The sequence below is a fragment of the Conger conger genome, chromosome 18 (genome assembly GCF_963514075.1).
Source record: "Conger conger chromosome 18, fConCon1.1, whole genome shotgun sequence".
In the NCBI taxonomy this organism is placed as follows: Eukaryota; Metazoa; Chordata; class Actinopteri; order Anguilliformes; family Congridae; genus Conger; species Conger conger.
In genome coordinates, this window is record NC_083777.1 from 17,990,408 (window position 1) to 18,004,574 (window position 14,167).

Consider the following 14,167-nt stretch of genomic DNA (forward strand, 5'->3'; position numbering starts at 1 on the left):
CCTAACAATGTGGTTATAAAATGAATATTATTAAATGCCTACAGTTAACAAATACATAAGAAAATCCAATCATCAATAATCTTAATACAAATTTAAGAAGCATGGAAAGGTGCAATCCTATAAATTTTCTCTTGACATCTGCCCTGCTAATGACCATTCCAACCTCTCTCCCTTGCGTGCTGTCAATAGTCACATGGTTTTCCATTATGAACCATTAGAAAAATTAATTATCCATCTGTTGTCAATTACAACACCTCAATATTTGATGTTACCTTCAATCTCAACCCATTTAATCACTACTGGCCAAACTGTCCCTGCCTTCTTCCTAAAGTCAATCGATACGTTCCTTGGTCTTACCAGCACTGTGCACAGGATAGTTTTAGGAGCACAAATGTGTCAGTCCCTTTTCCTCAGTATGCAGCACCTAATAACTCATTTGTCCACCGTTCAGCCATTCTTAGAATGGGTTTGTATGATATATGATATACACATTCCAAATGGAGAGTCAGATTATCATAATCAGTTTTGTAGTGATTGGCCACACCCCATCGCACTTATGAGCCGTTAACAGGGAGTAGCTGTTTGGGGAGTGGACATTGACCTGATACAGCCAAACCTCATATATGTGTGAGGCTGACACCAGTGTGAAAACTGACACCAGTGTGAATTCTCTACTGTATTCCTGGTAAGATTTTCGAAAACCAGCCAATCTTATACTGACCAGGCATAGTCATTTGTATGTGCATCTACTGTAAGAATTGACATTGCAATCCATGGGTAGCCAAGCCTACTGAATTTAGGCTTGGTTACTGTATGTAAAGTTGATCAGGACTAGCTGCACAGCGTGACACCAGTGCACTGTTAAAATTGACATGAATTGCATTTCTGAAGCGTAATGCTCACTTTAAGTTAGGGTACTGAGAATTGGATACATCAGCCTACAAAGGTCAGCATGGAGGAGAATCCTATGGTGTGTGTGTGTATGAATGTGTGCCGACATGCATGGGTGTGAGTGCCTTGCAGTGCGCTCATGTCAGTTAACTAAGTGTTTAAAATGCCTTGGTCATGGAGTTCTACCTCTGAGACTGAATTCAATTTTACCACAAATCGCCTGTTACTGGAACAGTCGCGGCACCTGACAAGCTGACAATAAACACATGATTAAAGAGAGCTAAGACAGCTGAAACAATTTGATTCTGTGATTAAAATGTCCAAATTAAAGGACAATATAATCACATTGTAAAACTGTCTAGCCTTAAAAATGTAATACGGTCTAAATGTACATTTCTTGTCATAATGTGAATAGTATTTTGAAATGATAAAAAATGCTTTCATGCCCCAAGCTGAAATGGGTTGATGAGCTTGTGCATATGCAAGAAACTCTGAAAGCTTGAACATGTCAAAAGGAAACAGATGGCCTCACTCCTATTAGTTAATATATTAATTTATTCATCTCAAAGGAATGTGGTAGAGACTACTGCTATCTACTGAATACAGTAGATATTATTATTAGATACGTACTGACTGTTTATATGCAGAAAATGGGAATATGGACTGATTGGCATATACCTCATTGAGGGGTCAACCATAGACTGGGTGTCTTGGTGATTGGTTGGTATTGCAGGCATATGGGTATTGGCTGCTAAATTTGACTAAAATCGCAGCATACTTATTATCCACTTTCTATCCAGTCAATCATTCAAGCATTCTATACTGGAATCAGTGAGTGTCATTTAACTGGGTTGACGAGCAGTGCTAGGATTGTGGGTAATCTACCAAAAAATAAAACTCATGCCCACAACTACTATGCCTACAGCATAAAATATATAAGGAAATATGATACTATGTTTTTTGCCTTGCATGGAACATAAGCAGTATGCAACCAACAAATAGCATACTATTATACATAATATGCATAATATTTACAACACCTATAATTAAGGATGGGAGTTTGTCAAGGAAGTCTGTTATAGTCACAGCGGTTAATTTTTCCCTTTCTCCCTTTTTTTTGGCAGCTCTGTGCTTTCCATTGTTTTTTTTTGTCAGTTGTGGATGATACTGTAACTGTCAACCTTAAGGTAGCTTTAAGTACAATTTCTGTAGTTCTCCAGATTCTAACAATAGCTTATTGCCAAATGCTGGGAAACACAAAGTGGGACAATGTACACAGATTCTGGAATGTGCCGGGGACAAGATTCTCATCCTTGGCAGTTGTTGTAATCACTTGATTTTCAATACCCTTGCCATGACTGCTCTGTGACTTCACTCAATCTCCGTGACAAACACCCAGCCATACCGATAATGAAGGAACAGGACACGGGCAGCCTGTAGCCTAGTGGCTAAGGTACATGACAGGTACCCTGATGGTTGCCGGTTCAAGCCCCAGATAATATCTGTGCAGCTAAATAACAAATGATTATCCAACTATGTTACAGTATTAAACTATTACATCCATAAGAAGTAACTACAATGTTTGGTTCAGAAAATGCATGTTAGGATAAATAGATATGGACAGAAACAAAAAAAAAGAAACCCACCAAATCTGACAGACACAAAATTCTCACGAGCAAAATCAATTTTGTAAATGTGATCTTGCACAGCCAAAACAAACAGAGGCTGATTTCAATGCAAGTGATTGTATCAGCTGTCAAGTAAACAGAACCATTTTAAATATAACATTTATCATTTATTTTATGGCATGTAAGCTAGAGAGACATTCAGTTTTACTTACCAGTCCCAGAACAAGCATGCAAACCTTCATCAGTTTTGACATTCAAATCATCTTATAAACACAACCCAGTCTTGCATTCTTACATTTAATATGAAACCATGGGCCACAGTATATCCAATACCTTTGTTATCCACTATGACCCACACTTGTTGGCCTGCAACATGGTTTTAATCAAATAAGCACAAACTGTGGCAACACGCATGCTCTGGATAAAAACACAAGCATTGGTTTTGGTTATCAGGCAACATGCACAATGGTTAATGACAAGACAACAATGGCTAATGACAAGAAAGCACTTGGACTGAGCTTCTCACTGACTTCTAATGAAACAAATCAGCAGAAGAACAATACATTACATTACAAACACAAATGATGTGTTCTTTAAGGAAGCATTGCTCTAACATGCGAACCTCATTGTAATAGTACACTGCCCAAGCAGCTGGCAGGTTATCACTTATGATGTGTGATGTTTTAGGACCTTTCAAGTATGAAAACATGTCACAGGGGGACAAAGATACTTCAAATGCCTTTATTATTGACTTTCTGGAACAGAGTGAAGATGCATAAAGCTACATAATCCTCACATTATGTAAGAGTAGGTTTCAGTAGCATGCAAAGGTAACTGACAGGGATGCATGCACTTTTTTTTAAATTTGGGTATCATTATAACACCCAAGATATAAGAAACCAAAAAAGGTGAAGGTAATATCTCACTGAATCACCATGAAAGTACTGGTGTTCAAAACGACTTGGCTAGCACAGCAAAATGACAAGTTAAAGATTACATTAGCCAATGGCCATACTTTCGTAGCTTGCTACTTACTAGCAGCTCAACATCATCTCACAAGTAATTAAATATGTTTCAGCTGAAAACAATTAGCTGCATTGTACAGTTAATTGCAAGGTGTCATGAAAGCAAAGCCTGGGTTAATTAGCTGGAATCTTCTTTTACGTCAACATGACAATATATGCCTCTTCAATCTTCCTTACATCCAGATATAAAGCATGAAATATCACATTTAGTTAAATGGTAGCCAATGATTAATAAATAAGGGGAGCAGAAAACTTTAGTTTAAGCTGTTAATTGTCCTGAACATGTGTGGAAAATGTGTTTTCCATACCAGCCCGAGAGTGCCTTTTGTTGAATGTAGATAACACAAGGGAAGTGTTCATAGTCCAAATATGCCCTTATTGTGAGACATGGGAGCCAAGACAGGGCTTCCATTCCACAACACAAACACAGTGCCACAGGGCCAAATGAGCTGATCCCCTTGGTTAGGCAGAATTTATTCCTGCAACACTCGCAACACCGCCATGCCTGACAGGTGTGATTGCTACAAACTCTTTACTAATTCATGTTGTGTGCACAAAACTAATGCTTGCACAAAGCAGACAAGGAAAACTTTCTAATGTATGAGTGTTACTTAAATTGTAAAGTTTGTAAAACAATAAAAACGGTTCAGAAAAATTATGAATAAACGTCTCTGCTTCCCCGATTTACATCTCACCAGCTGCCACTGAAGCAGATTCTGCATACAGTATCTTCCCCATCTCATTTTCCTGCCTCCCCTTTCAACCTGCTGCTAAATTTCCTTTTGTCTTTTAGACTTACAGTAGAAAACCTCATCTGTTCCCTTGGGTCACTCTCCTTTTCTATGCCACAAAAGTTAAATTTTTTGTCCTATTTGGCTGCCAGGGTGAACATGATCCATAATGAAACAAAACCATATTTTAATATGATTTTGTTGTTCTAATAATGCATAATTAGAACTTTGTCACTAAATTATTATGTTATCATAACTGGACACCCATGGCCTATTATAAACACAGTTCATAATTATGACTAATTAAAAATGGTAATTATACCTGTTTAAAATAATTTTGTAATACATTCCATAATGTAATTCAAATGATGACTGAATCATTGCCTTGTACATTCTTAACTCACATCTTAATCAGTCATAAACTCCATATATAGTGACTGTCATAGCACATAGAGTTCACTATGTTGATGAAAAGTTGATGAATATTGGACAGAATATTGACAAGTGTCCCCATGAATGATGGCATACACAATGTCCAATGAACCTGCTTCATGATAGAGGCCATCAGGGCTCTACATATACATAAATAGTCCAAAACTTCTAATATTGTGGCATGACATTAACCCATCAATTACCCCAATATAATCTGGCACATTCAAGCACAATTCATATGCAGTTACATCAAAATGTTTAACGTCAGGGCATGACATCATTATATACATGCTGCATATGCATAATGAGGCACCATTATCGTGTTTAGTGAGATTTAGTGAGGAATGAATTGGCAACAGCGATGGTAATTTGTTGCAGATTGAATAGGATTTTAATACATGTTGACGTTATTTTTTTTTCCTGTATTATAGGCAGGATTTCAGTACAAAGCAAGGGGTTGTGCTTTGAGTTGTGCTGTCTTAGTAAGGTTAACAAATTCAGCCAGCGATATATTAAGTTGTGTTCTGCTAAAAGATTAAGAGGTGGGATTTTGGCTATCCTCTGATTCTGTGATACCTTCTTTCACTCTGATGTACTCCCGTCTCTGGAAGTCAGCCTCAGCAAGCGCTGCCTTGAAAGCTATAATCCAAAAAATGAGATAAAACATGAAGGATCAACAGGACAACAGCAAATCAAAGCAGCCAAAACTGCTGAAGAACAACAACAATGCAAGAGAACGATATTACCGGCTCCAATCAGGACCAAAGTGGACTGGTTCTTGCCCTTCCCGTCCTGAATCTGGACCGTGTAGGTTCCCTCACTTTCCTCAGTGAAATGGTCCTGGACCATCTCAATGATGCCTGTGGCCACATCGTGACTCATCTTGTGTTCCTGAAACCGAAACACATATTGATGGTTTTGTGGTTCTTTATTGGGGAGGGAGCGTTAAAGACAAATACGCATTGAATCCTGGCCTAAGGACATACTTTAAATAAATTGCAAGTAACGGCATGTCACTGTCATTGAAATGATAACAGTCACAACAACCATGTTTTTTATTTGTATGACTATAAATATGAGCTAAAGGGAATATGTGCCAACAAGTTGAGAATCAGAGACTGTGTGCCAACAGTTAACCCTTTCCACTTTGCCCCCCTAGAGGGCAATTTCCACCTATTTTGTACTAGTCCTATAAAAGTGTCAATATCTCAAAAAACATTTTGATATCTCAAAATGCCTTATGTTGGAAAAGGTTGGAAATCCCGTACAAGAAGTGTGCCATGTTTTACATTAGTTCAGTACTGAAATGACCTAGCAATGCATGTATGCAACAATAACAAGTAGTTCAAGACGACATTTGCTTAGGTATAGTCCCGGCAAAATAGCTAAACAGATTACGAGAAACTTCACGTTAGTAGTTGCTTCATAACCAGGTGGGATACTTGGTTCCATAAATATGTCTGTATCGAATAATTTGCAAAATAAACTTGTATTTCAAGCAAACCAGAAATATGTTGGCCAGACGTGGTATAAAAGAGAGCTATGGAAATTAAATTATATCAAAGATTGTTAGAATATGCCTTTTATTGTCTGTGATTGACTCAGGTCAGGGATGTAAACCATAAGCATGGCATGGGGGAGCCTGCTGTTTCATTGCCGTGCATGGCAAATAAGAGGCTGATAAGAATATAAACTGGCGTTCTCGCTAGTGGAGTCTTTTTAACAATCTGGTATCGCCGTTTTGTGGTTTTATTACGCCACCGTTTTTTGTATGATAAAAAAATAAATGCAACAATAATTTTTGACATTGCTGACTCAACCACAAGGGGGCAGAGCGAACAGAGAAGAGAACAGAAATCTTAGCCTTGCGCATAGCCTACCTCGCTCTTAACAAACTGTTTGTCATTCTTGAAGAATTGGTATGTGACGGCAGGGCTTATGTGCTCTGCCTGCAGCCAGAAACGCATGCGGCCTCTCTCCAGGATCTTATAGGCCAGCTCGCTCTTCAGAGGAATGACTGGAGGAGAGAGAGCGGAGGGGGATCAAACGACATGAACGGCAGACGGAAGCTCCCTCACCAGCCAGCTCTACCGTCAGTCAGCCTGAGAGAGCTGTCCGTCAGCAGTTTTCCCTCTGTCTGTCTGCCTGGGTATAACTTACAGCTGTAACCCCAGAGGAGCTTGCCTTTTTGCACAGGTGCCCATCTGCACACAGGAGCCCTTACACACACCAGTCTGTGGATGTACTCCGTGTCACTACACTGTAGCTGCCACACACTGATAATATGATTACTGTAGATTTCCCAAGGAAACCAATATTCATATTTGAAATGCCTGTTTTCATGAAGACATGTTTGGGAGGGTGGGATAAGATAAGATATTGATGTACTGATTAGGCTGTTTCTAAGCTGCAGTGATCTCTTCCCTACTGCTCTCTCCCAGGTTATCATACAACGAACATGCACTTGCTCAATGACTAATACGTAAAGGAGTTCCTCTGTACCACCAGTTTGAATGGGGTAAGATCCTAGAGATAAAACTCACTTGGGTGTCTTATGTCATAACTCTGAGCCAGCAGATTCTCCATCTCTGAAAGAGGAAGTTAAGAGACAGAGTAAGTATGACAGCCAACTGACAGCAGAATGACAGTATGACAGCAAGGACAAATTACATTACATTATTTGCAATTATAAGTAGAAAAAAAACTGCTTGTATTAATGATATTAATTAAATGAAATTTTAATAATGAACAATTTATTTATTTATTTAATTAATTAAAGAACTATTATTTTCCAAGAAATTCAAAATACAAAACTATTTGATAATTATATTTATCATTATGCTAATTCGGTCTTATGTCATGGGCTGTGTGTCATTCTTAGAAATGGCCTTCAGCCCATTAAGTCAATAAAAAAGAGTTTTCTTAACCCACCTTCAGGTGATATTACATAGCTGGAGGAGACATTGTTGGTGTGGCTGACAGCGACCGAGAAGGTTCCGGCATCGTCTTTATCGGGGTTCTTGAAAATAAGCTTGGAGCTGGCAAACATGGGGAAGGGTTATCTGCTTAACATACATCTCTAATGACTGATTTATGACAACTATTGCATAACTGTTCTGGTTCCGAGGTTATTCATGGCAGTCAGAACCACATACACACCAACCATCATCCATTTTCTCTGCTTGAAAGAAACAAACTTATTTTTGCATGGTTTGTGAAACTATGTAAAATTATAATTAAGATGTAATCTTGCCTGTAGCCCGTTTGTGTGAGAATCCCAGCCCATTTACACATTATATTCACAGCAGACCCTCCTGTGGATTTACAATATGCTCAGGGTGAAAGACGTGCCCCAGGAGTCCCCTATGGCCAGGTCTGGGGCAGAAGGTGTTGCTCTCACCGGTTCCCTTCGGTTTTGATGGCGATGCCTTTAGAGAAATCGGTGATTTCTTCATAGGATTTTTTCCAGACGAAGGATGAAATGTCAGACATCTCGCAGCTTTCAAAGGACAGGAACAAGTCACCCGTCTCTGCATCGACCCCACACTGTACCTCCTGGATACCTGATGGGTGAAAAGAATCCTGAGTGACCAATCATGACACTACCTGGCCTCGGTAAGGGTCTTCTACAAAGCTGTGGCTGTTTGGTGCTCTGCTGGGGATGGGGGCAGCTCTCTAGAGACTGCTTGGGCTGCCCTTCTTCTGTCTCTCATCCTGTACCTTACAGAAGTACATAACCCTTTCTGCCCTGCCAGCTCCTTCCACCTGAGACTCATCTGTGCCCTAAGTCCACCCTGCCCTCAGTTCTTCCTCCTCCACCACGTCCCACAATCTAGTCCTCCTGAAAGGCCTGGATTCAACCGACGTGTGTCCTGAACCTACAAAATAACTGGCATAATTAAATGAGTTTTTATGCAAGCTTCAGTAATTTAGGTGATTAGGTGATTTAACTTGTCACTGCGTTCAATAAATCAGCGAATACTAGCATTTTTTTTTATTTAAACCTTAAGAACAGATGTTAGATAATCTAATAAAGCTGTAATTACTCCCATATTGGTTTCAAAATTACTGCTAAAAGCATTAATTTTTCGCATGTGTTTTCATATAAATCAAAACAACTTGGTGTTGATATTTTTCGGATTTCCACTGGGTTTGTCTCATTTAGCCTGGGTGATTCTGATATAGCATCATCAGTATATCTGGCATAAAAATGTGCAGATTAGTAACACCTTTCAAAATTATTTCCTTAACTCCCCAAGGTACCTGCCTGATATATTTCCATCTGCTGTGCCTGAAAACTTGTGATTTATGATTGACACTTAACCACATATGGGTACAAGCATTTTATGTCTCCACATCACATACAGGCATTTTACATAAATTACATGTATTGTATTGGATGTCCACCATGGTTTCAATAAATCAACATTTTTTCTGCACACTGTATCTTATTTAAGTTCATTGTGATGGTTGCTGAACTGTTTTTGTAAAGACAAAGCCTTTATTTATTTTCAGTCACATAAATGTTGATTCAATCCAGTGTATTGTCTCAAAGAATATGGGTTCCACACAGGTGTGTTTATGCCTTTGGTTTAGTCAGTACCTTCCAGGGCCTTGGCACACACTGGATCTGAGGCCATGGAGGATGGTCCCACGCCTCCAGCATTCTGGGCATGTACCCTAAAGACATAGGATTCACTTTCTTCTAGGCCCGTCACCTGCAAATCAAATGTGCTTCGTTAAACAACAGCCTCACTAGAAATACTGGCAATCAATAGAACGCGACATTGATCAAGCTCTTCTGTTCATCCAAGATGCTTTTCCATGGAGTCAAGTACATACAAAATGATGTACATTTCATGCATTTCCGGGTTAAATTTTAAGGGAGGTTGACCTTCAGGAAGCGGTGGCTGGCGACTGTCTCGTTTATGGCGGTCCAAGTGTCCGAGCCCTTCTTGGACATTTCTACAGAGTAGCCGCTGACCTCACTGGTGCCTGCATATACCGGAGTCTTCCATTCCAGCACCACAGAGTCATTCCTGATCTCGCAGAAGGTCAGATCATAAGGTGGTCCTGGAATTCACAGACAACGCTCACTAGCGGAAGCTGCAACCAGCAGTACTTGGTTTGAATGTGCATGCTTTCTGTGTAATCGGACAGAGCACGGAAGCATGCAGTTTGGGACAGACACACCATTTTGTTTGGTAGCCCGCTCCCACTAATGTCAATGGCAGGGGGAAATGTTTTCTGTGTGGGAGCAAATCTATTTGCACAGGCCACTGAAATAGTCAATGTACGGTAAACACTGATATTTTGGATTGTAGTACCTGGTTCCGCCATTGTCCAGGCGTGGCAGAGGAAAGGAGCGCTAGCCTCGGAGGGGATCCCCACTCCAGCAAGGCTCGCAGCGTAAACCTGAAACTCATAGACTGCACCATTCTTCAGATTCTCCACCTGCCCAGAATGGTGGAGCAAAAAAGTCAAATCAGTCATTGTGTCACCTCAATGACATTGACTTGGCTATTCTTGTCCAACAATCTTCATAACAGGCTTGAAATGTGAATCAAACAATAAGAGCTTGATGAATCCTTTGGTCCAACAGCTTAATGTCATGCCTTGAAAGGGTTCCACAGGTATCAAAATGGCCTAAGCTGTGCATATCAGGGGCTGTCATGTGGCTAAAGCAATAGCTAAGGCACTTGTCCTTTGTAAAGTGAAGCACCATACAGTCCAGAATAAAACACAATGCCAGTTGTCATTATATAATCAAAACTGATTCAGAAAAACAAGTAACCTTGAAGATTCTCTCTTTAAGGGGAGGAATGTTGGTCTCCCTCCACAGGTGATGGGACACCTCCCTCTTATCCACATAGTAGTCTGTGACCTTGGCCCCACCGGAGTGCTTGGGGGGCTTCCAGTTTATGACCATGGAGCTGCCGTCGCAGTGCAGCAGGGCCACATCGTAGGGAGAAGAGGGCACCTCTGAAACGGACAGCCACAGTGTATAAATCACTCTCCATCAGCACACACGGCCTGGATAATATCAAAACATGCACTTGAATTTCACAGTGCACTGCGCACTGTAATCTGGCATTGTAATGTGCAAATAACTACATGTTCTGAACTAGATTATGTATTCTTTTTAAATGCACAAGGAACAATCAAATGCCATGGCATAGGCCTATATTCTTTATAGGGCTGCAGTTTTGGAACATAGTTATCTCAGACAGATATACTGTCTATTAGTTGTTGGTTTACCTGTATTTAATAGTAGTTGTGCACATCCCGTGACTCGTGTCCCTAACAATGTTGGACATCACCCATGGACATGACTTCTTTCATATTATCTAAAATCTAATTTTGGTTTTATTAGGCTACCTTACATTTACCTGCTGCATTACCTGATATGATGATGCAACAGATGCGGACCATCATATCAGCCATTAATTTATCTGGGCAATACCACTAAGTTAAAACAAACACAACTGTGTTATTACCATACTTCCCTAGTTATACATGCTTGCACAACACATCATTGTGTTTGGTTATGGGGATGTGTACCAGTCAGGGCTATTGCGGTTTGCGAGGACATGTGATTTTGTTGGGGTGTGTTAGTCAGGGGCATTGTGGGACATTACTCACTCAGAGCAGCCTGGACGGAGAGGGGGGCAGACTCCTGGGACTCATCGCTCAGGCCCAGCTCATTGATCGCCTGGACACGGAACATGTAGGTCTCTCCTGTGGTCAATCCATGAACCACAAACCTGAACAAAGAACCAACAGTGAGCTGGCTCCTCCTATGCAGTTCACCTAGTTAGAAATTTGATATATTATTGTTGATGTTGCCGCATCGATTTGAGCGGTTTGTAGTTACTTGGTGAGTCAGTGTGACTAAATATTAGTTGGTGTTTTTGCGTAGTTTTTGTGTCCTGGTGTGTTTGTGTGGTGTTCTCCTACCTGGTGTGTTTCTGTGGCTTGTGGTTGCAGGAGATCCATTCTTTGGATCCCTTCACAGAGCAATCAATATAATAACCAATCAGGTTGTTGGGCTGTTTGGGTGGATCCCACTGGACAAGCATGGATGTTTTTGTGTTTCTAGTGGCGATCACCTGACCTGGGGCAGAGGGAACCCCTGGTGGAAAAAATGAAGAGTCAGGATATTAAAAAAAAATTGTTTAAAAGGTTTTTCTGTTTTCATGTGAGTCTTCACACGAGACAGTTCTTTGCCACGCGTCAGACATCACATGAAAACATAAAAGGGGGAAGGAGCATTCATAAGCAGTGTGACCACAGTTCACCAGACAAATAAGTGACTTCGTCATCAGAAAGTCCAAAGGAAGCAAGTGGTAGAGTAACTGAGAGCCAAAAAACCACAACCCTTGGCAACACTGTTCATAAGTACAGAGTGGGAACATGGGTGTGGTTCAAAAGGCTTAGTTTCCTAAAGCAAGGATAGAGTTCACTTTTCACCGTGATACCTTGTCTAGTGCAAAGTGCTGTTCGGGCATTTCTCAACCTTGGAGGGGCATGAAACTCTCATAATTGAATCATCACTTTATCATCAATAGTGTTTTTCAGTTCATTGAAAAAATGGCAAGGGTACAAGACAGTTTTAAAAGATAAATAAACTACCAGCACTATGTGCACATTTGGCTAAATACTGACCATGGATATTGGTTTAGAGAATGTGAAACATACACTAGTTCCTACACTGGTTATTCTGCCAAGAACTACTGAGCTCACCTTCTAAATAGTACATCAAGGCAGATACCATAACTTTCAATTCACCAGGAGAAGAAGCCTGTTCCCAAGTCTGTTTGTTTATTAATAAGGAAGCAAGAATGTTGGGGAACAAGCCAGTCAGGGCATTTTGGCACAAAATACTTTTACCTCAAGAAATGCTAATGTGCAGTTTATTCATAATAAATGAACCGGGCATTTTTGCAAAATGGGTGGGAGAGGTAGTCACTCAATTACTCTGTTCTGTTTTATGAGAGAGATCATTTTTTGGCTTTTCGATTGGCCCAGTGGAGATATTTTTAACATTTATATGTTAGCTGTTCAGCAGATGCTCTTATCCAGAGAGACTTATACTGCTTAATTCTTAATCCGTTTATACAGCCGTATATTTTACTGAAGCCATTCAGGTTAAATACTTTCTGCTCAAAGGTACAACAACAGTGCACCACTTGGGATTCAAACCTGTTTCCTTGGTGTAATAAATCCAGTACCCTAAGCATTATGCTACTCTGCCATAAATAGTGCTGATGTTTATAGAAGTTTCTGAGACATGCGAGTTTCACAATGGCATAGGCATTTTGGGGTTTGTGGTCTAAAGAAAGAGAATACACTTCAAATTATACCAGAGCAGCTTGCACAGAGAACTCCAGGGAAGAAGTATTGGCAGTCATCATAAACAAAAATGCACTTCTTTGCACATAATTGACCACTGTTAGGACCAATTTACACTGAACTGAAATAATGTCCAGAAAAATGTATCACCTTTAATGCTTGCTGCTAATATAAGAATATAATAATATACATTCAGTGAGCACTTTATTAGGTATTTATTTATTTTTTGAGTAATTGGTTTTCTGCTGCTGTAGAGGTTTGACGCGTTGCGCATTCAGAGATGCTCTTCTGCATACCACTGTTGTAATATGTGGTTATTTGCATTCTCTGCAAACTGTAGAGAGAGATCAGCAGTTTGAAATATTGAAACCATCATGTCTGGCACCAACAATCATTCCATGGTCAAAGTCACAGTTCTTCCCCATTTGGTGTGAAAAACAGCTCGACCACGTGACCATGTCTGCATGCTTTGATGCATTTCATTACTTCCACATGATATGCTGATTCAATATTCACATTACAAAGCTGGTGTACAGGGCTATCTAATAGTGCTCAGCAAGTGTATATTTAAAGTAGAAGATGCACAGTAAAATGTCCAGTGTTAATTAAACTCTGAGAGAGTGTATGGGTCGAATAGGGGCCACTTGTCTTATATCTCTTAACACTGAACATTTTAGTGTCTTCGCAAACACCTCACCTAGCAGCATCTTCTACGATGGCAAACATGTGAAAGAATATGATATTGCAGAGTGGGTGAGGAGGCCTCCTTCATAGAGCAGACTCACCCTTCAGCACCTGGGTCTGGATGGCTGCAGAAGGGGGGGAGCTCTCGCTCGTGCCATACATGTTCGCTGATAAAACGCGGAACTTGTACTTCTTCCCCTCCGCCAGGTCGAAAACGGCGTAGCGCGGTGACCTCACAGGCACCTGGGTGTTGACCCTCTGCCAGGACCCGCTGTCGGCCAGAGACTGCAGGAAAGGACCTCATGCTAATCAAAAACTCATTACAGCAACAACAATGACAAGCAAGGGATTATGGATGAGAGTAGGCCTGGGTACGTGTGTGGCACATTCCTGAAAAATATAAGAACTATTGTTCTTTAAAATA

At 40.4% G+C, this 14,167-nt stretch overlaps 1 protein-coding gene across 2 annotated transcripts in view; it reads right to left on the reverse strand.

Annotated features, from left to right (window-relative positions):
• myom2b (myomesin 2b) overlaps positions 1 to 14,167 on the reverse strand; it is a 36,777-nt gene that overhangs the window by 8,085 nt on the left and 14,525 nt on the right. For both annotated transcript variants that reach the window (XM_061228438.1, XM_061228437.1), the window contains exons 14-26: positions 13,845 to 14,028; positions 11,665 to 11,839; positions 11,350 to 11,471; positions 10,502 to 10,689; positions 10,035 to 10,161; positions 9,602 to 9,780; positions 9,311 to 9,425; positions 8,108 to 8,270; positions 7,639 to 7,745; positions 7,251 to 7,295; positions 6,588 to 6,724; positions 5,454 to 5,598; positions 5,284 to 5,346 (exon numbers count right to left, since the gene is read on the reverse strand). In XM_061228438.1, coding sequence (XP_061084422.1) covers positions 5,284 to 5,346; positions 5,454 to 5,598; positions 6,588 to 6,724; positions 7,251 to 7,295; positions 7,639 to 7,745; positions 8,108 to 8,270; positions 9,311 to 9,425; positions 9,602 to 9,780; positions 10,035 to 10,161; positions 10,502 to 10,689; positions 11,350 to 11,471; positions 11,665 to 11,839; positions 13,845 to 14,028 — 1,750 coding nt within the window. The remainder of the gene's footprint in view (positions 1 to 5,283; positions 5,347 to 5,453; positions 5,599 to 6,587; positions 6,725 to 7,250; positions 7,296 to 7,638; positions 7,746 to 8,107; positions 8,271 to 9,310; positions 9,426 to 9,601; positions 9,781 to 10,034; positions 10,162 to 10,501; positions 10,690 to 11,349; positions 11,472 to 11,664; positions 11,840 to 13,844; positions 14,029 to 14,167) is intronic.